The sequence below is a fragment of the Symphodus melops genome (assembly GCF_947650265.1).
Source record: "Symphodus melops genome assembly, chromosome: 5".
Lineage (NCBI taxonomy): Eukaryota > Metazoa > Chordata > Actinopteri > Labriformes > Labridae > Symphodus > Symphodus melops.
In genome coordinates this window covers 23,204,973-23,230,815 of record NC_136695.1, presented here as the reverse complement: position 1 = coordinate 23,230,815, position 25,843 = coordinate 23,204,973, and the positions used below count along the sequence as shown (strand labels likewise).

The following is a 25,843-nucleotide window of genomic DNA, read 5'->3' as shown; positions in this document are numbered from 1 at the left end:
GTTGATGCGCGCCTGTTTAACAAGCTCGACATCTAGAAAGTTTGAGTCTGCGCCTGAGTCAACCAGGGCTAGCATAGTAATGGGTTTACCTTCAACAAAGATGCTAGCTTCCAAGTTGAGACGTCTTCGGGGAGAACTGAGGACAGCAGCTCTACTCACCAGAACCCCGGCTGAGACTGGTGAGGCTTGTTGTTTAAACGGTTAGGGCACTTTGCTAGCTGATGTCCGTCCTCTCCGCAGTAGATGCATAGCCTCCTTTGAAGGCGTCTGTTCCTTTCTGCAGGGGTGAGTCGATTACGTCCCAGTTGCATGGGTACCTCTGGTGGAGTTACAGAGTACATGGTTTCGCCACTGGGGTTCCTGTTTTCCCCTGACCAACCAGCGGTTGACTGCGTGGAGGAAGCTGAGCCAGGATGTTGGGACGTGAGATTCAGCCCCTTTTCACGATGCCTCTCTCTCAGTCGATTGTCGATTTTGATGGCTAATGTTATGAGCTCTTGCAAACTGTTAGTCTCTGGTCGCCCAACTAAACTGTCCTTCACTGCCCCGTTAAGCCCCTTAAAAAAAATCCCCTGTAGCGCTTTGTCATCCCAACCTAGCTCAACTGCTAACGTCCTGAACTCAATGGAAAATTCAGCTACACTGAGAGGGCCCTGACGGAGACTAAGCAACTGATTGCTAGCATCCTTGCTAGCCACGGGGTGGTCAAACACGGAGGTAATCTCATCAGAGAATTGATGGTAAGTGGCGTTCACAGTAAGTGGGCTGTGCCAAAAAGCAGTTCCCCAGGACCTAGCTCTACCTGACAGTAAACCTAACACATAGGCAATCTTAGTTCTGTCATTAGCATAAGTCAAGGGCTGCTGTTCAAACACTAATGAACACTGAAACAGAAATGACTTGCAGTCACCTAAACTACCACTATATCTCTCTGGAGCCGGAACACATGGCTCACGAGGCTGGACAGGGCTGGGGGACGGGGCAGGAGGCTCTGCAGGAGTAGGAGCTGGCGGTTGGACGATTTGGAGCTGGTTCTCCACACGATTGAGGCTTGTGGAGATTACTTGGAGTGATTCCATGAGACTACGGAGAGTCTGGTCGTGTTGTCCAAGCATGATTCCTTGAGAGGAAATAGCATGGCGCAGAGAGTTAAAGTTTGTTTGTTCAACTGAGTCGGCTGGGTCCATGTTGGCCGGATTATTCTGTTATGGTTGTACAAAGGTGAGGATTTGGACCCAGACGCACGACTCAGAGACAGGTACGGTGTAACAAGTCGTTTTAATAAACAACTAAATAAACAATGTACGGTGAAAGGTGCAAAGTCCTCGCTCTCCAGTGAGCGGTGAAGGTGCGTGAAATCCCAGTGACAGTACTCAATTCCCAAAACGCGTGATGTGAAGACTTGAACGGAAGAGCAGCAGACAGGCAGGCAGGCAGGCGAGCAGGAGTGAATATGAACTGCACTTGTGTTGACAATAATCCGGCAGGGAGTGGTTGACCAGACCAGGTATATATAGACAGGAGGTTGATGAGAAGATGACATACAGCTGGGCTGCCACCGCTGATTGCAACAAGACACATGGGGTGAGAACCAGGAGGAGCAAGACAGACAACACACAAGTGGGAGGGCACTATACTGAACAGAATCATAACAAGTATTTATTGATTTATTTTTATTGTTCAGGGTCTACCCGAGTGCTTGGGAATATTTTCTGGATTTTTTTTTCTTTTTCTTTTTGTGAACACCTCTAATGATTTGTGTTATGTGCAACCATTGGAGTGCTGGCAAAGGGACAGCAGGCAGCCACTAACTTCACGGAGAGCGAAGCAGACTATGAACACTGTATGATGTGTAAGGCGGTGTCAACATGAAAGTCTTCTGCATTCTTAAATTGAAAAAAAAAAGATTTAAATTTCGTGTCAGTCTTTAATTCATCACATTGGGCATAATATTACATAAAATAAAAACTGTGTAGGCTACTCATTAACACGGCCAATTTTTCTGAGATTCCGGCCCTCAACTAAATCTTTTTTTCTTTTTTTTTGGGCTACAAATTCATGACATTGATAGAGCCTATGAATCGACACAGACACTTTATTACAGACTGCTGCACACAGACTGCTGTGAAGTTGACAATTCTGCCCTGCTATCGGGAGAGTAAAGTCCTCCGCAGATGACAGCGAGCCTCTCTCCTGTCGAGCTGAGCAGAATCTGACAGCAGTAAAACACGATGTAGGCTCATCCCAGCGTCATGTGCTGCGTAAGGGCAGAGACCATAGCGGAGACAAAATGTGTTTCCACAACATGAAAATCTATGCGGAAACGAAAAAATAAGCACGGATCAGAACAGGAGAAAAACGACTCTCTGACGGATGGAGGTAGTGATCCTCGACACTCTGCAACCGGTGATCAACCATGTCGATCATGTCTCTTTTCATGGGTCAGTGTGTACAGCTCGTTCATGGGGAGACATGCACGGGATGTCTGTGATTGTTCACTTTCACGGGCAGAGACTCGTGAATGGACACCTCAGGTCCTTTTTCTGCACTCTTAATAAACCTGTGTATGCATTCAGCTGTCACTCTTTATTTCCTCCACACAGGCACAATGTCACATCAAATAATAAACCGTGTAGGCTACTGTTGGAAAATGCTGAGCGCTGTGCTCACACTGATTAAGTGTGTTGTTCTTTTAGAAGTCTTAAAGTTTAGTTGGAGTGAGCAGGTGTCCTTGGGGACATTCACAGAAAGTCGACACTCTATGACAGACTGCTGCACACAGATTGCTGTGAAGTTGAGAGTTTTGCTCGGCTTCGTCGAGGAAGTGTAAAGTCCTCCACAGATTACAGCGAGAGTCTCTCCTGTCGAGCTGAGCAGACGCAGTGTCCTCTGAACAGCAGTAAACAGGGTGTGATCACGGCGTCATGTGCTGTGTGAGGGCAAACACAACTTTGTTTCCTCAACATGAAAATCCAAGCAGAGACGATAAATAGAAAAACATCTCAGAACCGTAGTCTTGCCTACTCCCTCCATGGAGTTCGTAGTTGTCTGCTGCCTCTTGAAGCACTGGACTGAACGCCAGCCTTCTTATCGCTCTCATATAAGGCTCTCCTCTGATTGGTCGCTCAGATACAAGGCGTGTCTGACGTCGTGATCACGGCGTCATGTGCTGTATGAGGGCAGAGGCAACTTTGTTTCCTCAACATGGAAATATAAGCGGAGCCGAAACAAAGCACATCCCAGAACATGAGAAATCGGCTCTCTGACTGATGGAGGTGAACAACAAGAAGAAATGACCGCGGAGCTGTGCCAATCGAGAGATTTACGAGGCTGCAATTTGAATTCAAACCGAAAACGTGTCTTTGAAAATTGTGTCCCGTTGTTGTTGATTCCAAAAATAATCCTGGACTAGGCTACAGGAGGTCAAACTTAAACTATTGACAGAAAATTTAGCGGAACCAAAAACCGTCTCTGTCCTCTGAACAGCAGCGTAACTCCGGGGCGCACTCTACAAATAACAGCACCAGTTCTACACATGAAGCCCTACAACAACATCCCTGATAAAAATTGCTATGAATTTTTTTGAAGTCCATTTTTATTCACATTTAGAGAAATATTTATTTACTTCTTCACGTTTAATTTTGTTGATATATAGATAGGCCTACCTTTAGCAAATATATGTTCAATGTTTTCTAAATGTTACATGTTATAGTAGGGTGACCATATTTTGATTTCCAAAAAAGAGGACACTCGGGATGGCCATGAGACACAAATTCAGACAAGCTTCTCAGAGGTCTATGATCATGATTTATTATGCCTCAATGGTGCAAATGTAACTTCTGTAATGAAATATGTAACTACCTGTGACAAAATAATAGCTCTCTTTTCAAATAATGTGAAAATATGAACTCTTTGTGTTAGAAAATCCAGCTTTTAATATATCCCTTTTCAAGGTAACAAGATAAATAATAAATTAGAAAAAAAGCTCACAAAAATACTAACTAAACAAACAAAAATGATCTACTTTTAATCATTTTATTTGTCTTATTCATCCTGCTTTTCTTCTTCATCCTCCTCGTCTGCCCATCCATATTTTCTGCAGAACTGGTCTTTCCCATCAGTTTCCAGTTGCTCAACAAATAAGCATAAACGTCTTTGCAAGACATCTCTTTGCTGTTGCTGTGTAGCTGCTGTAGTGTTTTACAGTGTTTTTGTAGTTCATCTGTGAAGCTGCACTTACGCTTCGGCATTTTGTGTGCAATCAATGCTGCTCCGCGGTCAGCTCTGTTGCCGCTGTCTGCTGCAACGAAGTAGCTACTGTAGTATTTTGTACCGGGCAATTTAAATATAAACTTGATGGTTCCATGAAAGACAGTGAACCCCGGACATTTTCATGATTTTATAAACCCCCCCCCCCAGACGCCCCGGACAGGACGTAAAAAGAGGACGTTTGGTCACCCTATGTTGTAGCCTGTGTTAAAAGTTGCATACATGACCTGATTCAAAATATATTAAAAAATAAAATATTAAATTTAGATTCTAAATATTTAACACATTTTAAACAAAATAAATTTGAGCTTTTGTTGGCAAATAAAGGCTTTATGTACATAAAGGCCTAGAGCCTGTATAAGATTTAAGTAGCTATAATCTGAGCGTTTGGCAGACTACATAAGAAACTCACAGCGACAACAAATCACATAATACAGATGGTAAAGTAAACCCAGAGCACTCAGTTATTCTGAATCAAGTCTCGGGTAAACACTCGTCCTTACATGCTGTATAATTCTTAGGCTATTTCAGCACCTTTTGCACTACTCGGTGTATTGAATTGTTATACTTTGAGCACAGTTCACCAATGAAAGACACCCGTCTGCCACCCAGTGGCACATTTGCCTTTTGCAATGGGAGCAAAGACCAGTTTAGATCAGTGCATGGCAGCGTCGCCTTCACACTGCGAAAGCTAAAATTAACCGCAAAATAAATGCACACGGAGACCTCTTTAAAGGCTCCTTTAGAAGAAAAGAAATACATTTAGAAACAAAAGTTTTTGGTGGGAAACAAGTTTCTGTTATCTTTCAATTGTAGTATCTGCAAGTAAAGCAGTTAGCTTTAAGTCAGGAAACTAAAAGCTCAAAAACTGTGATTGTTCATTTTATATTTGGTAATGAAGATCCTCCAAATGATTCCAGAAAGGTTGAAGGAAAACACACGTGCCTCTTAGTTATAACCTATATTTTACCAACAATTAGTTAGACTACTTGAATCCTAGTAGCAATAATAAAATACACCTATGGCCTATATGCTGACTTTACTGAACGAAATGAGCAGAACTTTGCCATGCAGACTTTGTGCTTGTGAGATAGTGCCTTTTAATTCAGAGGACAGTGAGGAGTACAGCAGCTCTAAAAAGCCATAGCATTAGCAGGTAAATCAGAGGGAGAAGATGTAACACTGGAATTCTTGGCAGGACAGCAAAGGAGAGTGTCAGCAGAGATTTGAGGCTGACTGAGCACTTTCATCAATCTGTCCTTATACAGGGACAGCAAGAGTCAGCATCACAGGCTCCTTCTTTCTATTGGCTCAAGCAGCAGACCCGACCCCCTGAGACCAGAGCTGAGGCACATTATTACACCTAAAATCCACAAAATCAGATAGATGAGGATTTGAGAACTATTTGATATATTTTAATGACATTAAAACATGGAAATGGTTTGCGACTAATGTCTCATTTCGACCGCTGAATTTGAAGGCATTGCTGACATGCTACTATGGGTAAATCTAACGAAAATAATGAATGAGCAAAGGCCAGTGAAGGAACTTCTAGCTTTCAAAGCTCAGGCTCTATTAGCCTACTCAGTGAGCCCAGTCCAGACCTCTAAGGGAAGAGAGGAGGAGCATTCAGATGACACCAACAGAGCCCCAAACCAGCAAGCATCCTGTAACCTTCTTTCTACATGCAGGCTGAAAGTCACACAGTGTTGTTAATTTTCTGGTCATTGCTGAAATAGCTCTTCCAGAATTGCTATAAACAAACACTGAGAAGAGTTGTTTTTATGGCTTGAAGCCACGTAACAGAACTCCTGTGTGTCCCATAAACAAAGATACACTCACAGACCCTGTGGATGTATTTCTAGTAATATAAGCCTCGTAGCTATAGACATTTGGCATATTAGTGTGGCTATGTTTTGCTGTTTGTATTGTTTTATTGCCATTCAAAGTTAATGCTTGACAATGTTAATGTTTCAAATAGTAGGGAGACCTCTGCTGGACATTTGGGAGTAGAGTCGTACATTTCGTATAAATGCCTCTGTTGGAGCATTGAAATGGAAATAAACACGTTTATTTGAATAAAAGATCTTGAGCCAAGTAGTAGTCTTTGTGTTGAGTTTAAGTCTGTTGCAAGAAGAAGGATCAGAGATACAGAGCGTAAGAAAGAGTCTGCAGCAAAGTTCAAAGGAGACAAAGAGAAATACACTTTATAAAGTTGTATCAAAAGAAAGGATAGGTATTGACAACTTCTGTTGTTGGGCAGATTTAAGAGTTTAATGCTAAACTTAGTCTAGGCCAGGGGTGTCCAAACCTTTTTCACAGAGGGCCACATACACTGAAAAAAATGATTTTTTGGCCTTGTAAATATCACCTCTACTTCATCATTAAATTCTACATGAGTTTCCTGTTTCCTTGATTTTACTTAGAAAAACATCATATTTTTCAGATATGATACTTGACATTTCGATGTATTTCTTTAACTTCATTTAACAAGGTAAACATGAATGACATTATGAAGTAATAATTATTCAATTTATTAATTACATGGTTAACTTGCTAAAAGCAGGTAACTTTTACTTGACAAATCTGGCAACCTCATTCAAACCTGGCGAGTGACGTCAGCAAAAAACGCGCTACAACTGGAAACGGACAGGACGTGAACCGGCAGAGCGGAGGCAGTCAGCTAATTCTTGTAAGTATTAAATGCGCTTTTATGTGCTTTCTTGACTGTTAAAATTAAATGTAACTTAATTCAGAGCGAAGTTATTACAAATGGAGAACATACGTAGTTCTCCGTTCTCTAGTTATCCGTCAGTTTATTTCCTAGCTAGCTAACACGTAACGTGCAAGAGTGCAGATAGAAATAGATATGAAGCCCAGTTTAAACTGTAACGTAGCCTTCTCAGCAGTATACCGGTATGGCTAAAGTACTTGTGCAAACACAATTTGTGTTGCCGAGCTTTTCATTCATTGCGGTGCATAACCATCAGCCCCGTGCAGTGTAGCATGCTGCGGTTAGTCTGCTGAGGGCTGTTTATCTGCGCCGCGTCGGGTCTCTGTCCAAGTTGTGAATGACAAGTCACAACGAGTGGGGAACTGATATTTTGCGTGTTGTATTGACCAAAAAAACGTATAGAAAGCCTCGACTGGACAGAAGTAAATATTAAGAGTGAACAGTGTGGAGCAGCTATTATGGGAGGAACTTATTTAAACAGTAGGTCGTCTCAAGGGGACACAGATTGTGGGGAAGGGTCTATGTGGTCGATTAAGTAATTATATTCGTGTTACATATACAAACTGAATTTTAAATGACAACATATATTGACTGTCTCTACTAATGAAATCTCAAACTACGTTTTCACTTTTGTTACTTACCAGTAAGGTGAACCTTGGTGTGATTTAAAGCTAATTTCTAGGTAAGCTAAAGTAAAAATATTTGTTGGTGTATTCCTCATTATTATATTGATGCGTTTAAAATCTTAAGTGGCCACTATCCACTATAGACCTGCAGACTAACATTATTTCAACAAAAGACAGTGATTCGAAGTTTATTTGGTGTCATGTTTGTGAAATTTCAGTGTGTGATTTGTATTTCTACTTTGATTTGTCCCTCAGCTCTAAGCAACAAGTCTGCAGTTGGTTGAAACCGTTGAAACAGTGCCCGCTCAAGCAACAGCTTTACCACAAGAAAATGATTTGGCCTTACAGGTAAGAAAGCAAAATATCTACTGATTCTGCTACACTGTGGCAGGAAGACCTCTGGTTACCTTGAAGCACCACATTTGCTTCCCTTTTTAGTATATTGGCCATTACCAAAGGCAAATGCAGGTTTTGAATCATGTACTTTTCTTTTAAGATTAAGGAGGAGTTCAAAAGAATTACAGCAGTTCACCTGGAGAGAACCTTTCGGTGTGGCCTACCACACCCCAAAACTGCAGGAGATATTTGCCAGAAAAGGTGGAGTTTGTGGGACTAAAATAAGACCCCTGCTGGATTCACTTAGCCAGGTAAAGAGTTAAATGAATACAATTGGTGTGATTCAGGATGTCATTATATTATATACTGTTTGATGCAGCTCTCACCAACAATAACACAACACTTGTGCATTAATGAGTTCATATTGTAGTCCCTACAAAAGTATCGTCTGTCTGTTACAGCAACACATTGAAGCCAAACGGGAGACCATAATCCACTGCCTGATGATATTCCTGGGGGAGTCGTCAGAGGAATTCATCAAGGACTATATGGTAAATCTGATACCCAAAAATCAATAACATAACAATAACATTTAAGCTTTTGTCACACTCTTTGAATGGTATTAAATTGATTTACAAATATGCAATTGTCTAATTAAAACTTCTAAACAGATTGAACTGTCAGTCAATAAACTTTGGGTAATCAGGAGATTATTGTTATCAACTGGTACTAAATTTCTATCTGTCACTATTGTCTAAAATTTAAAATTATGTTAAAGTGATTAACATCATTTCATCTGAAATTATCATTTCAGGTGTAATTCGAAATTACGAACATTTCTTCTTTTAATTAATCCAACAAATTACCTGTTCAAAACTCAGTGATTTTCATAACAAATTGAGTCATACTGTGCACCTGAACATGGATTTCTCATATATTTTGCAGGATGTCAGCAGCGATGCAGTCAAAGAGGACCAGACTGAGCAAGTTCTGACAATTTGTGTCTGACTAACATGAAGGCCCATCCAGTCCTGATGTGTCCATTGTTGTTGAAGGAACTGAGGTACTTTACAATTGTTGAAGTGTTGACGAGGCGTGCCTCTTTCTCATTGGCATCATCTACACAATTAACTTGAGTTACCCACCAAAGGTGAAGCAAACTGTCACCCAAAGTCCTTTCACTGCGAAACAAACTTGGAACGTGAATGCAGGTTGGACACTGTATTTTAAAAGAAGTTGTATACGCATTTGGTCACTTCAAGGCCAAAACTACTGCGAATTGTACTGTCTTAAGAAATCTATTTTTTGGTTTCTTCTTTCAGTGTTGTGGATTTTTTTCCCCAAAAGTTTTTTAGAAATTACACATTTGGATGTTGTATTGGCATTTATTTTGAGATGTACTGAGCCAATTTTTCTAATTGTTTATGTGATGTCTTCAGTGGTCTCTATATAGAGTTAATAGATCAAAGGAATCAGCAAAGTATGATCCTTGAACCTACCTTGTAAACACATAAAAGAAAAATAAAGGTGTTGTTGTTTAAACAGAGCTGCTTCCGTTTGTGTAAAGATTTCTTCCAATGAACAGAACCAATATAGGGAATATTTGCCATAGGAATTGAATGTTAACAAATGTTGTGTAAATGTTACTTGTATATAGCTTGTAAAAAAATGGGAAAAACAATTTTAAAAGATACTCTGAAAAATAAATAAAATTCAATGAAAAAATTGGTTATGACCAGTAAAGTTACTGACTTATTCTTGTAGAAATGACTCATATTTGTAAGTAAAGTTTACTTGAAAATCACCCTTGTAAAATTTACTCAGGATTTCTGCGTGGAAAAACTTACCTAGGTTTTTCTAAGTAAATAGCACTCCATTTTTTTTTCAGTGTACAGGAAAATATACAAACGGACGGGCCACACACTAGAGGTGAGGTATATCACTGCATTATGTTGACAGTTTTCACCACAGTGTTCATCACATCGCCAAGCTGGACTGTCTTGGCACAGAGGGCTTCTTGATGGATGATACAGTGCGTCTTAACAGCCTCACCTCCACTTTCTTGCACCTTGGCGCAAACCATAGATGCCATTCCTTTGCGCTCCCGTGTCATAGAAGCTCCTCCGTCATACAAAAGTTATTGTCAACTCCCCGCAAAAAAATGAACAGCTGTGCGGGGTCTGTGACATCTGTGCTCTCGTCACATGCAATGGAGTAAAAATAGCGGGCGATTGTGGCATTTTCTTGTGTTTTATTAGCTCTTATATTTGCATTTGTTGAACTTTCTGTTCACGCTCGGCACCAGTGCAGGACGTGTAGGTCTGATGTTTGGTTTCATAATGTCGCCGTACATTATATTCTTTCATCACTGCAACTGTTTCATTGCAAACCAAACAGACACACTTCCCCTTGACTTCTATGAAGAAACTCATTTTCCCACCGTGTCTGAAGTTTTCTACACTCACTTGCTGTCTTGCGTTTCTTTGATTCTGCCATTTCTGGGTTTTTTTTCTTTTATTTCTCTTTTCTGGGAAGAAGCTGCCTTGTTCAAAACAAGTAGGACTCCCCCTAGTGTCAAAACTAGGAAGTACATTAAAGTCAAGTTCCATGTGTGGGCCATATTCCATTATATTTTTAGAATTTGCTGCGGGCCAATTAAAACCGGACCACGGGCCGCAGTTGGCACGCGGGCCGTAGTTTGGACACCCCTGGTCTAGGGCTAGGCAATGTCTGAGTCTTCGTTCAAAGAAAAGCAGAAGTTCATGTCGAGGTTTTCTGGTAAAAACGGAAGTTCATGTGGAGGTCTCCATAGAACAGGACATGCGGGGGCCAGGTGTGACTTTCACAATGGTGTTTTTGTACATGTCACAGACAAGTTGATTTTAAGACAATCAGCAAAAATGATATTTCCATGATAGCTTTCAGTTTTATGTTATGCTATCTATAAGTCTTGTGATGATAAGGAGAACATTTGTTTTGTTGTTTGTCTTTACTTTAGAAAACAACACACACTCACATCATTGAAACCCTTTAAACATCATTAAATATTGTTAATTAAACTCCGGGATTGCAGTCTCTGTTATTGAAGATGTAGGCCAGACTTTTGTATGCCAGTATATTAGAAATAACCTATTCACAGGTCAAAGAACGGTCAATAAACATGGACCGGTGGGAGAAAGAGGAATTGAATGATACTGTTTCTTGTTTGTTGTTACTGTAGCTTGTCTATTTGTGCTGTTGGTTTGAGGTGGGAGTGAAAGCTGAAACTTTGAGAAAAAGCCAAGTCCATCACATCTGGATAGATCAATCAAATAACATCAGTACACAAAAATGAGTTGAATTGTATCAACATTGAATTGTGTGCTTTATAACTTTACAATTACAAATTCACAAATGCTTCCATGGTTTTACTCAATACTTCAATTTTGCATGTAAGCAAAAACTGACTATAGTATCGCTTAGTAGAAAACTTGATGGCAAAGCTACATGAAATATTATTACATGTTTATGTATTACATGTACACATATTTGAGCTTCAATAACAAACAGCAGACTGAATCACCAGCAGTCCCAGGCAGAGGATCACTGGAAAAAATCTTTTAAATTGCACCGACTCTGATCCAGAGAGAGGAATACCTGTATAAGGACAACAATGACAGAAAGGACCCAGTTTTTAGGCATTTGATCCTGACTTTACAAAATATGAAATACGTAAGTGTGCTCTGTACCTTTAACTTCTACCATCTTGGTGGCCTCAGCAGAACGTCCGACAGCTGCATTTTCAGCAACACAGGTGAAGTTTTGAAAAGTACCGGATATGGAAGGGGTCCACTTGAGCTCATTTTTATGGATTGATAAGAACTGTCCAATGGGGACACCATCCCTGAACTGCCATTTTACAGTGCAGTCCACATTTATGGTGCAACTTGTCAAGCAGATGAATTTACTCTGTCTGCCAGGAAACACAGCGTCAGGCCCGCTGATGCTGACATTCCAAGGATCAACTACAAGAGATTAGAGAGTGCACTAGTTTGAGAAAACACAACGTAAACTTTCTTTAAAAGTCCTCACCTCATGTGCACTTACAGCTGAGTTGATAGCCGCTGCTGAAAACTCTTGCCTGTTGTGCAGAAATTTCACAGTGGTAGAATCCAGAATTGGAGGGCAGCAGATAGTCAAAGTGAAGAGTGAGGTTGTTTTGCAGCTGCTGCACTTCGTCCTGCAGGGTCACTTTCTGTCCATCTTTGTACCAGAAAACCACCTGGTCCATCCAGTGTGAGGGGCCTGAAGGGTCCTTTGATGTGGCGTCTTGGCAGATGAGATCCAAAGACTGGTTGAGAGAAGGGACATTGTTGGCTGGACTAATTTGCACCGACAATGGATCTGTAACAAAGGGCCCCAGAAAGAGAGGAATTCATTCATTCAAATCATAATGAATGATAATACTCAAGTCAAAACCAATTGAGTTCGATATAGCTGTGTTGATGTACTCACTTTTATTTAGGTAAACAACAGTAATTGAAGACTAAATGTACTCAAAGCATCAAAGAGGAAGCTCAGAGAAAAAAAGTGCTGTCATTGTATTTTGAAGACATGATTTGCATTTTTAAAATTGATCCAATAAGTCATTAAGCTTGTCAAAGTTCAATGGGGGCCCCACCTAGAGGGCCCCATTAAAATTTGGAGGTGTCGTAGGAAAACAGTAAAGCATAAAACTTACTCTTTATTTCTACAACAGTGGTTGTTCTGGTGGTGACTCTTGTTTCTGAATTCAGCACAGCACACTGAATGTCCACGCTATTCTCCAGTCCATCTGGGGTCCAGTTTAATGTGTTTCCTGTGATGTCTCGGCCCTTTAAAGACCAAGTGTAGGAGCAGTTTGAGAGGCATGAAGAGGAACAGGTGAAAGTGGCACTGAAACCAGCTGTCACTACACCTGCCCAGGTAATCTGTACCCAGGCCTGAGAACATGGCACACCTGTAGGAGACAAGGAGGGGATATGGCTCTGTGACACATGGTTCACTTTATTACGTAATCTCTCAAGTCAATGGCAGACAAATCCCTTTTTTTGAATATAATTTTATTTATTTTACTGACACAGTAGCAACAACATGTAGGCCCGGCAGACCTGGGATGCACGAAGAATCTTATGTCCAGTAAACAAAGGACAATGCTTCCATCTATCTATGATCATTTAGCTCTAAGATAAAGCTCCTATATATTCTTTTTGGCCTTGTAAAGTTGATTTATTTTTGCTATATGTTAACCCCATGCGAAACAGGTATCTTAATGAATCTAATTCCTTCACTAATTCAAGTTAAAGGCTTATCCGAGGACTTGCTGAAAAACAAATATGGTATTTCTTAGAGGTTTAAAACAAGTTTACACAAAAACCCATATCCAGTAATCACAACAGTGTGTCAAGGCAAATCTCAAGATAATAAACATCAAATTACTATCATATAACAAGCATTGCTGATGTAGCACTGAAAAATACAAATAGTGCTTTAAACCAGTCTCTTCAGTAACATTAAGGAGTATTAATCACTGATTGTTCTTACCCATCAGAGCCGCAAACAAAACACAGTAAAGATTCTTCCAGTCAAGTGCCATGTTTGTCTCTGTTCCTCCTCTCTGGGTTTAAACTGGATCTTCTGTTTTATACTTACTATGACTCTGAAATAATGTTTAATATTTAACTGTAAGCTTCTGTCACTCCCCTATTCATCATGCATCATCTTGTTTCACACCGGAGTTTACTGGATGATGCAATCCACAAGAAGAGGAAATTTACAGAAGCTGCAATCATTGGATTTTGTCACTGGGTGGAGTTATTGTTGATGGCATTGTGTGTGTGTGTGTGTGTGTGTGTGTGTGTGTGTGTGTGTGTGTGTGTGTGTGTGTGTGTGTGGGTGTGTGTGTGTGTGTGTGTGTGTGTGTGTCTCCTGCCAGGTAGAGAAATTTCACCATTGTTGTCTGTTAAACACTAGATGGAGCTGTTCCACAGGAGTTTGACATTACTTCTAGTTCCTTCAAAGCGGACTATGTAGCCAACTGCAAAGCTTCATGTTGTGTGCTTGTTTGACTTCTCAGTATTACCTAGTGAAGAATCATTTTTATTACTGTAAACCACTCCTCTTCCCAGCAGCTGCAACAAAACGAGTGCAGTTGAAATAGGCGAGTGTGGTCTAAAAAAGGCTTCTGCAACTTTATGTACACATTGGAAAGAAACTTGTGAAATGTATTGCTTTGTACATTCACATCCTGTTATGTGAGTGGAGTGTATTACTGTGGGAACTTTAGGTTTGTATGACAACGTGTTGAGTCACAGTGAACTTTGAATTCATTGTAGTTTGAAACGCTCTCGTCAAATTTTGCATATTGTTTGCCTGGAACAACTTCCTACCTCTCTTAATTTTTCCATTATTTCAATGACAGACAGTAACAGTCAGTGTTTAACAGAATAAATGTTTACCAGTAAGAAATGTAGATTTTTGATTTTACAGTATATCATTTCTCTGTTCTAAATTGTATATATACCAGCACTCAACTTCACCTGCATTTATGTTTCCCTATTGACCACCAGCAACATGCTGTTGACCTCATGGTCCTTTGCAGGTTCACTGTTTTTATGAAAAAAAATCAAACATGTCAAGAAGATGTTTAAAACACCAAAAGGCTACAGTAGAATCAGACTGGCTTTATGCACAAGAGAAATTTGGATCAAAAGCACAATGGTTGAAAAAATATGCAAATGTCACTTATATTTAAAATAACGTTTCTTAATTTCTCTGAACAATTATTCATCATATATGTAGACCTTAGATCAGCAGTTACTGAGGGATTTCTTTGAACCAGTCAAACATTAATGACATTTAAGACAAAGCTGAGAGTTACTGGGAAACAAACCGCGATGCAACACAAGAGTTCTCTGAAAACCTTTTTATAAGTATGAAACATAGATGAAGCATTTAGCCTGAAACCTATGATTGAAAGTAGAAAATAAACAAATTCCCGCTTAGAGAAATAGAATATTTGTACATGCTGGTGGCATACTAACCAATGTGTCACCATACCACATTCCAATTAATGATGATATTTAAATGGATTTTATGAATGATACGTCATTGTATAACATGGAACAATTTAAATACAATAATATAAAATAACATGTACCCTTTAATTCATACTTCAAGGTGTAGATTACCAGTTCAACATTGATTCAGTCCATCAGAAATAGCTAAACATTTCCATACATGTGTTTATCACAATAAAATCCAATAACACATATAACTTCATTCAATCATTATATCGTCAATTCCAAGGGCATATTTTTTTTTCATAATGGTATAAAAAAAAGTTACATTTCTATATAAACACTGTTAAGTCATTTCATGCAGCAGGTGAAAGCTCTTGTGTGAAGCTCTCACTGGAAGTTTGAGTTTGACAAATAATTAACTGATGGGGGAGGGAAACCCTGTCCACACTTTTACTCATTGACTCAGGTTGAGAGACATCATCATCTCTCATGATGTTTTCAAGAAGGTAGACTAGAGTTTGTGTGTTTGACTGCTTTCAACATGTCCTTTCAACATGTTCTGTGAGTACTTTATAAGTCTTAGTAAGTCTTCTAAGTCGATCTCTGAGTTTCGTTTGAACAATCTCACAAGCAGAGGAGGCTGCCAGTGATCTGAGAAGGTTTGTATTGTGTGGGACTGAAGAATAATGACTCTCCACCTTTAAATGATGCTTACTAAATACACACATAAAACCAAGAATGACATTTGAGACCCGACAAAACAAGATATTTTAAGTGTTACCATTAACAGCCTTCTTATAACCAGCATCTATTTCTAATGATAGGAATGTTGATGTCTCCAGTACAAATTTGGTCATACATCTTTTTTAAATGACCTATTTATACATAGTGTTGTGGAATTTTTCCCATTACCAAAGAGTGAAAATAAAGAGTGAGAAGATCTATTCAAAAAGGAACCCCAAGATCGATCTGGTCTCAATGAACATTTATTCGAAGGCAAAATAAGCGTTCGAAGACCCCTCTCTCACACGGTGAGGAGAGAAAGAGGCCCCGAGAAAAGGCAAACATGAACACTTATACATTTCCATCACACTACCCAGAGCACTTCCCCATCACGCCACATAGAGTCACTGCCCACCTGGCAGGGCACAATCTATCCCCTAGTGTGAGAAAAGAGACTACATGACTATTTACCATCTCCCAATGCTGAGAAGGAGATGGAGTCCTGTGTGACTCTTCCCATATGTACAGAGTGTGAGAAACAGAATAGAGGGAACGAAATGATGTGAAACAAAACACCCAATATGCTGTGCATGTAGTATTCTAAGACATTTCAGATACATTTTATATGACAGATTCTATGAGACCTTCGTATTACAAATGAAGTAAAATTTTCCATAACAATAGCATCACGTTCTCCAGGAGATTAGAACAGTTTTTTTTGTTATCCATTGACAGCATAGCAGGGCAGGACTTTCAGTGAAACATAGTAAAACTATTGAACACTGCCACTGGAGGCTGGCTCCATGAGTGACTCAATTCCCATCAGGCCTTACAACAAAATGCTCAACTTTATTGAAATACATTTTTTGCTGTGTATTTCAGAAACTGTTATGTATGAGCGCTGTACAGTGTTTATATTGAATCAAGGATAAAACTTGAGGATTATTTGGGGCATGGTCATTTTGAGTGACAGTTAGTAACTGCTAGCTGTCACCTGAGCTAATTGACTGTCACATGGCCATGCTAATGTTCAAGCCTTTCAAGAATTATTTGTAATTATGCTAATATCAGAGAAGCATATGGCTTTTATTCTTTTAATATGCCATCAGAGTACTCTATACTCAGTTTTGTTTTTCTTTTTTATGGCAAATGAAAATCTGTAATTATGTTTAAAGTGATACATGAAATCATAGTTCAATGGTCAGTGGATTTTTAAACAATATAAATGATCCCGTTATTGATTCAATATTTATTTTTTGGGGTAAAAAGTTATTTAATGTGTTTTAAAAAAAGGAAAAATCTGAGCTAACCCTGATTTATTCCTCAATCTCTTACGATCTCAAGAGGCACTTCCTTATTACACGGTATCTTCCTCGCTATTCTTGATATGAATCCTCCATTAAAAGTCAGTGCAAGCATTGCATTAGTTCCCTTGGACAAGAATACAGAACTTAATACAGTTAAGTGAACACACTTCTTAATAAAAGGCAGGTTGCTACAGATGTCGAGTCTCACAATGAGGTGTTTATGTTCATTTGTCTCTCTTTTATTCTCGCACTATAACTTATTTTTAAAACAAATATGCTGACTGAGATGTTATCACGTTTTCATCCTATCATCACTTAGAAGTTATGACTGACATTGAACTTTATTGGATTCTAATTACTCTGATTGTCATATGCGGGAAAAGATATATTTCCTGAAAGCCAGTTTCCGCATTCTATTTTGATGGACTTTAAAAACATTTATTGCACCTGTAGATAACTGTTTCATAACCACTGATCATCTCTTCATCTCCCCTTTGTGAAATGCTAAACTTTAACTTTATCGTAATGGAACTAAATGACAAAGATGTGAAAGATGTCAATCATCCAATCATTCCTTCGACCGACAGACTGCATATTCATTTTAGTTTAAAAGCTCAGTTTAGTATGCAAGCTCCACTGGTGTGAAGTAGTTTTCTTATCCTGTAAATGACACTGAAATATAGATGTTTCTTTGTTAAAAACAACCAGCATTTAACATGTTTTAATTGTACATTCATACAAGTATCAATATGGAAATGCAAACTGGAATTAAACAGGATCAAATATGAAACCATACCAGCGTCAAACATTTATCTCAAGCAAACAAACCGAATCACAAACAAAGAATATTTACAGCCTGAGATGTGCAACCAACAAACGCAGAGGGAAGTTATAAAAGCAGTGTGTGCCTGCTTATATGGCAACATTGTGCCATGCGATCTCAATACCCATCATCAACTGTTGATCATTAACTAAAGTGCATTCACTGTAAACTCATATTCAAATAAGTCATCCATAAAAGACCTGAGGAGGGAGTGCAGTGCTAGTTTACAGTATTATATCTGATGTGATCAGGGCTTGCGGACCTGAGAGTAAAGTTCAGCTCCATTAGCAGCAGGCCTCTTGGTTCTCTGAATATGGGCATCATAGGTAGGAGGGGAGGAAGTTGAAGGAGAGGTGTTGTTCCCCCTGACCTGAGCGTACACTGATGTCTCATTTTGCGACCCTAACTGAACGGCCCCACCGTCTTTTCTGCGGAAAACTGCGATATCGACGTAGTTCAGCTCCTGGAGAGAAAAAAGGGAAGGAGTGGATTGTTTTAGCAATCTGTTTCAAAATGGTTCTTCATAAAATGCATTTACAGCTACACTACACTAAAGACAGATGTAAACGTCAAAATACGTCATTAATGTTGCAGAAAAATACACCACAACAACAGGCTATGAGGCCTTAGACACACATATAATCTCCACTTTATTGTGTCCTGACGAAATAGTTCCTGGGTCAAAGTCTAATGTTGAGCACTGTGGTATTTATAGATCTGACAGGAGTCGAAGCCTGTTTGAGTCAACTTAAAGGAACCACACCACAGACTGACAACTAACACACAAGAGCAAGAAAGCATGGATCAGTAATATACCCTTATTAAGCCATTTTCTGTTCCTACATTATATTTAACTTTCATTTAAACCTTTGGATTTAAAGAAAACTTTTCTCCATTAATCGTTCATCACGAGTTCACAGATTCAAATATACTGTATGTGTGTCTGTGTAAGCACAGTTTTACATCAGATTCAGCAGTATATGGGAGTACATTTCAATAGGACAAATCTTGTTTTCCGACATACTCTGATTTCTCTGAGTTAGCTGGTTTCTTAACATCATGCAAACACACAGATGATTTTCTCTCACCTTATTTCCTGAGTAGGCTGTGTTGTCCTGGCCTCTACCTCCTTTAAAGAATGAGAAATAAACAATGCTGAGCAGAGTTCAACAAGGAACGTGTAAAATACAGTTTGAATACAGAAAACTAAAGACAAACACAAACACACATTCATCACTTACCCACTGTCTGGTTGGCTGAAGCTTTCGGACTTTTTCTGTTTAGAGAAACGATGAATCAATAAAATATATCTTAAGAGACGGACAGCATCTACATTTTGTAAGATAATTATAATTAAAAATACAATTCTTTGAAAAATATCTTTGAAAAAAACCAGCCAGGCCAATTAATGTTTAAACTTTTTCTAACTCATCACATTGATTGTTCTCACAGTAAACTTTATTTTCTCACAAATTTAAAACAAGATGGTTCTCAGTGCTGTGAAGGGTTTTCATCACACTGATGTTTAACATTGGGCAACAAAATGTGACCAGGAAGTTGTACATTGTCACAGCTTCCCTGACAACACTATATAGAGAATACATGTATGTATTCCTTAGACTAACACAAGAAGCACATAGATGAGGGATTCTTTGTTGAAAATCAACCATCTGTAGGTTCAGTGAGCACGTTTGTCCAGTCAATCTGTATAACTGAATCTAGTTGAACATTTTCTATCTGCTTTTTCCTCTGAACTCACTCGTGTCTTCTTGGATTCCAACTCTCTCTTTTGTTTTGCAATCTTTGTCTTTCCACTACGTACATTTTTACATCTTCTGTGCTGCACACTTTTAATATAATCTCGTTCTCCTCCTGTTGCTTTCAATTTAATGTTGGAGCAACCCCCTGTAACTCCACAAACCCGTTACTGCATTTTAAACTTCTCACCTTTGTGGCTGCTTCATAAGTGGAGAGGTCGTCCTCACTCTCCTACTGTAGGCAACAACTAAATAACTACTAGTCATAATGAACTATTACATTCAAACATGCTGGGATGAAAAAATAAGCTTTCCCTGTTACATTTCAAAGACCTTTTTAACTTACTTCTTTTTATAGAGAAAGTATCCTGCAACAGCAGCTGCTCCAAGGATCAGCAAACATGCAATAACTATTCCAGTGATACAACCACCCGGACAGCCTGATACAAAGGGTTCATATGCTGAAAAGAAAAGAGGGGGACAAAAACATGTTCTGTAAACAGGAACTGTACCATACGAACAGCAGATAGGTCGCATTCATTGATTTACCCTGATTTCTACAGACAGATTATTAAGGCATTATGGGTAATGAAGCAGATTCGCACAGTCGTTTGTTACCTACAGTTCACAACCAAGTGGTATTTAGCTTCCATGTTGTTGATGGGGTTGCTGATGTTACAGGAATATTCTCCTGTGTCTGTTTTATTCAGACGTTGAAAAGACAGCACTCTGTTGTTATCATGAAGTATAAAATCAGCTTGAGTCAGATCAGATCCATCCTTCATCCACTTTCTGGTAGACACGGAGCCAGCAGCGTCACAGGTTAAGCTGACAGACTTCCCCTCTATTGCCTCCTTTGGTGATGATGTGATAGAAGCACTTAATATTCTCTCTGTTGGACAAAAGATCACAGAAACGTCTGAAATGTATGAAGAAGAAAAACACCGGTTCCTGTAGGTATAAACTAACAATTGATTTTAAAAATTCAACAGCAACAAGGACTTTGAGCTCTAATTGAACGTCATTGTTTGAATCGTTTAAAAGTCTTAATGAAATCCTTAAACCCATGGAAACTTTTTCTGGTAACTAAGGGGCAGTGGAAACAAGCGTATACAGCACATTGTTATCTAACATGCAAACTAACATGTTACCAAAAAGTTCACAACTTCACAAGCACAAACTTCATTCAGAGCAACTTTCTTCTTCATTCTTTCAACCAGGTGAGTCAAACCTGTATTGAGAAAATGTGTTTTCTAATAATCAGTATTTGATGTTTGAAATAAAATCACAGACGATGTTTGACTGAATGAAACACGACGGTTACTACAACAATGGTTTTACAGTGATCGGTGCTCAAACCCTGGTCAGTGGATAAGTCCGGGCCACAAAATCACTTTTCTAAAGTGAAGAGAAAGATTGAGTTTACAGTTAATACGACATTTTATGAAGTCATTGCTGAGCTTCATGTGTCAACTGTACTGTCAGTCACGTCATTATATCTCTTTGTATTGCATCAAATAACTACAGAACACTCAACGACACAGAGAAATGAACACGAGGTAATAAATCAGCATGTGTCAAACTAACAGACAAAAACTATGTTTAACTAAAACAGTTTTAAAAGTAAAAGCGCTCTGAGCTCAGCTGTCAGACTCACTCTGAATGTTTAATGATTACATCTTAACATTTCTGAGTCCTGGTTCTTGGTGCAATAATTAACCAGTGTTGGAGCCTCTTCCCTATTCACTATCAGCACTGATAAACTTTCTGAAAAAAATGTTTGCCAAACAGACAAAACAGGAAAACCATGATCTAATCCCCAACGAAAAGAAAGACAGACTTGTCAAAGATGTATATTTTGTGGGTTATTGATCATAAGTAAGAGTTTCAGTTTGAACACGTGGTGTGCATTCACATGTTGATTGGGTTTCAATGGGACTTAATGTGTGACCTCTCAGTTGTTTCTGTTCTGGATGGAAAAGGCAGAAACATCTGAAGAACAAACACATGGATGTGTTTGTGTGTTTGTGTTTGTTCCACAAATTTAAAGTTCATTCTTTTAAAAAAGGTTTTACGATTAATCTACTTTATTTTTTACAAACATTTCATAGAAACTCACCCAGTACAGTCACAGGTGACTGCAGAGATGTTTCATATGTTAGAGTTTTGGCGTTAAAAGCCCGGCAGCTATAATTTCCACTCTGACTCTCCTGAATGTTGGTCAGTCTGAGCTCAGGTCCAGTATGAGTCTGACCTCCATTTAGAAACCAGTCAAACTGAGCTTCAGGTCTGGAGTCAGCATGGCAGGACAGCACAACGTTTGATCCTTTCTCAAAGTATTCTTTTAAAGGTGACAACTTCAAAGTTGTGTTTTCTGGGCCATCTGAATATCAGGGAACAACAACAGCAAACCAATCATCATAATGTTATTGGAACATTAAAGATAGTGCAGAGTCATGCAGCTTGACTCATCTTAATGTAGTCAGAAAATGGTCTGAGTATGTAGGTAAGAAACTCACAGCTGAAGGTGAGGTGAACTTCATTACTGACACCATTACTGACAGGATTGGACACATGACAGCTGTATGGTCCCTGGTCATAATGGCTCACACTGCTTATAGTGAGAGTGGAGCCTCCATCAGTGAGCTGGACTCTGTCACTGGCTGTGACCTCAGAGCTGTCGTTCATCCAGAGGAAAGAGAGGGAGGATCCAGAGGAGGAGCAGGAGAGACGGACAGAGCTGAACTCTACCAAGTCTGTATCGTTAGCATGAGCTGTTACTGCAGTGATCGGCTCTGTGAGTGTAAAAGAAAATGGCTTTATTTTGGGTCTTTTTATGCTGCTATGTTAGAGATACGACAGGATGCAGGAAAGGAGCCACAGGTCAGAGTCAAACAGGCTGCCTGCTTGGAGCACTATAGTCTGTGTACATGGGGCGCACGCACCAACCACTATAGACTCTCAGTGCATCCATATATTCTTAAAGGAATCTGATCGTCAGACCATAAAGATTATATTTTTACTTTTAAAAAAATGTAATGCACCTATGGTGAATACAAGCTCAGATTTTGTTGATATATTTTTAATATTTTATGATTAAACTCACAGGTTTTTAAACATGTTTTTTTGGTGCTGAATAATCTGGACCAATTTTCAAAACAAAGCAGTCCAATTTCACACCACCAGAAAGTATGAACCTAAAAATATAAACAAAGTTTCACTTTGATACGCTCTCAACAAAAGTTTTACAAATAACCACTGAACCTTAACTCTGTCTGCTCAGTGTGTCTGTCACATACTGTTAGTATTTACATTCATACTAATGCTCATCCATCAGTAAAATCCTTCAAATGAAGCAGCTATTACAACAGGAGGATCTATATTTCATTGTCAGGAAGAATTCATCCCACAAAGTATGTAATAAAGTTATTTGTGTGTGAAAGTTTATCATTGATCTTGGAAACATTAGTTTGAAGAAGAAAAATAAACAATTCTTTAAGGTACCAAACAGACTTATTTTCAGGCTTTCAACCAGATCTCAGATTCATTATTCATCAGTTCATATTTCTGTGTGTCAGTGTCTCATCATAGAGCAGCAGGAGCTCAGGGAACCAGAGGGTTGCTGGTTCAAGTCCCACAGCAGTTTGAATCTGGAATTTGGTGCGTCTCGTCTGATGAAGACCAGAAGAAGTAGCAGACAATGTTTGTACTAATTGACTTTAGCAGTACATTGTTTTCAACCTTTTGTTGAATTAGAAAAAAGTTGGATTTATGACATTTTGTTACATATTTCTGATTCAAATCTTTTTTTTAAAGGGAAACAAAAACATAATGATCTCAGATTAATTATTCATCAGTTCATATTTCTGTGTGTCAGTGTCTCATTAGAGCAGCAGGAGCTCAGGGAATTACATATTTCTGACTCAGATCTTTTTTTGAAAGGGAAAGCAGTTTTAACATTTAGGGAGCAAAAAAAACAAAAAATGCTTGACAATCCGGAGAAAACCAACTAAAGCATAAGGAATGAACAAACACATAGAAAACTGATCAGGTTTTGATCCAAAAATTCCCAAATCTTAATTTTACCACTGAAGGTGAAGCAATTACCGATACATGTTTCCATTTATTTTGTCCTCGTATGAAGTACACACGTACAGAATCATTTACAACATATTCTGATTGTGCTTGAGCTGATATGTGTTGAATCTATGTCAAAGATCTAACATGAAAACACTTTACACCTAAACACACATTTATTACTCTCCTGCTGTGCATAATCTCTATTCAGCAATCTGACAGATATATCAATTGAAACATTGTCTTACCATAAACACCCAGTGTGGTTACACCATCAAAGTCATGAGGATCCCCTGTAATCCTGACTGTGTATTCTCCACTGTCACTGAGAGACAGACTCCTGAGCTCCAGAGATGCAGTAGAGGGGAAGTAGGTGATTCTTCCCTCATAACCTGGATAAGTTGTGTTTACAGTAATCGAAGTAAATATAAATGTGTCCCCAAACATCCAGCTAACTTTTACAAATGGACCCTCTGGTGGATTCACTGTGGTGAACATCACTGTCCCTCCAACAGAACTATTCAGAGGACCATCTGGCAACAAACCAACTCCATGAGTTAAACCTGGAAGACACAGAAACACATCTTAGAGGATCTTTAATAATGTGAAACTTGAGGATAACTTCACTCTTTTTTAAAGCCTTGTAGTTCTTGTCATTACTTTTGATGTATTTTTATTGAAAGAAGTCTATCCTGCATTTTTGTCAATCATAAACATTTGAAGAAGTTCATGGCTTTTGGAAATCATGCAGTCTGTACAATGTCAGTGAATGATCAGAGCTTCTACAACATACAAACACATAAGACACACAAACACGTAATTTATACTACCCAGGATTATTATTCAGACTTTGGAAGAGTAATATTTTTCTTTTTTAATTGTAAACCCAGTAGAATATGTCCATATCTCCCAAACCAAGTGTACAGGACCAACATTACATTCTTTCTCTATTCAGTAAACTTATAAGGTAGGCTAACACGTTTTGGTAGCATAAGATCAGCTCCTCCATCATTATCTTAAATCATTTCAAACAAGTCTACAACAACTTTAAATTTAACAGAAATATGAACGGGGAAAGAAGATGTTAATCTTACCTGTAAAAGACACTGCGACGACAAATAGTACAGTTAATTTATCCATTGTTCTTTCTTTGTGACATTCACGCAGCTAAAGGAAGGTCAACCATTAAACTCGGACTGTGCTTTAGATGTGAGTCTTCAACAGCTCCACTCACACAAGTCAATCATCAAGTTCCTTAGTGTGGAGTAAAGACTGTCTGCATGAATGGGTAAACCCACTGAAGCTGCTGTCACTACAGCTGACACACGGCGCCCTCTTGTGGTGGCTTTTGCATGTTGTTTCTGCTGTAATTATACCATGGTGCAGGTTCAAAGATTCAAAGGTTCAAAGAATAGCCTGTCCTGCTTTAATAACACCTTCCCAGTTCTATTGGTTTATCAACCAGTCAATCTTTATATGTGTATATATATATACACACACACACACATGTATATACACACACACACACACACACACACACACACACACACACACACACACACACACACATATATATATATATACATACATATATATATATATATATATATATATACATATATATATATATATATATATATATATATATATATATATATATATATATATATATATATATATATATATATATATAGCGCCAATTCACAATTGTTTTGATTTTAGGACACTTTACCAAAAGAGCAATCAAGAACATACTCTTGTAGCATTTTAGATCCTGACAGACAGAAACCTCGAGCAAACTCGTGCTGAACAGCCATCTGCTGACACAGTGTTCGGCCTACAGGAAGAGGCGGTCTAAATGTAACATCTGTGCTGTGCTTTTGTCAAAATAAAACATGAATCAAGAGTCCAGATTGTGATGCCACAACTTGAAAAAACACAAAAACAGAGTAATTTTCTCTGTGTTGTAAGACTAATGCAGACCACAAACAAAGGACCGGATTTTTTTTTTTTTCAACTTTAATGGATTAATAGACACTTATGTTACCCAATTATCATTTTTTCCACAATATGTCTCCTTGAAATGTTCCAGTTGTGTCACTGTTGGGTGACGCACCAGGGAGAAACACCCGTTTTTTTGTTACCAATTGT

General features: G+C 38.7%; 2 protein-coding genes across 2 annotated transcripts; both read right to left on the bottom strand.

The window, feature by feature from the left end:
• Positions 1–11,300: 11,300 nt before the first annotated feature.
• LOC306823963 (uncharacterized protein) lies at positions 11,301–13,581 on the bottom strand. The gene is made up of 5 exons (XM_079343917.1): positions 13,528–13,581; positions 12,686–12,943; positions 12,052–12,348; positions 11,694–11,969; positions 11,301–11,601 (listed from the first exon to the last, which is right to left on the bottom strand). The coding sequence occupies exons 1-5, from the start codon at positions 13,577–13,579 to the stop codon at positions 11,501–11,503; spliced, it is 984 nt and encodes a 327-aa protein (XP_079200043.1). The 5' UTR covers positions 13,580–13,581; the 3' UTR covers positions 11,301–11,500.
• A 3,671-nt stretch (positions 13,582–17,252) lies between these two features.
• Positions 17,253–25,010, bottom strand: LOC306823962 (cell adhesion molecule CEACAM1-like). The gene is made up of 9 exons (XM_079343916.1): positions 24,787–25,010; positions 23,941–24,255; positions 22,135–22,410; positions 21,735–21,998; positions 20,238–20,507; positions 19,962–20,076; positions 19,100–19,134; positions 18,947–18,987; positions 17,253–18,321 (listed from the first exon to the last, which is right to left on the bottom strand). Exons 1-9 carry the CDS (start codon positions 24,830–24,832, stop codon positions 18,106–18,108), a joined length of 1,578 nt encoding a protein of 525 aa, XP_079200042.1. The 5' UTR covers positions 24,833–25,010; the 3' UTR covers positions 17,253–18,105.
• Positions 25,011–25,843: the final 833 nt, after the last annotated feature.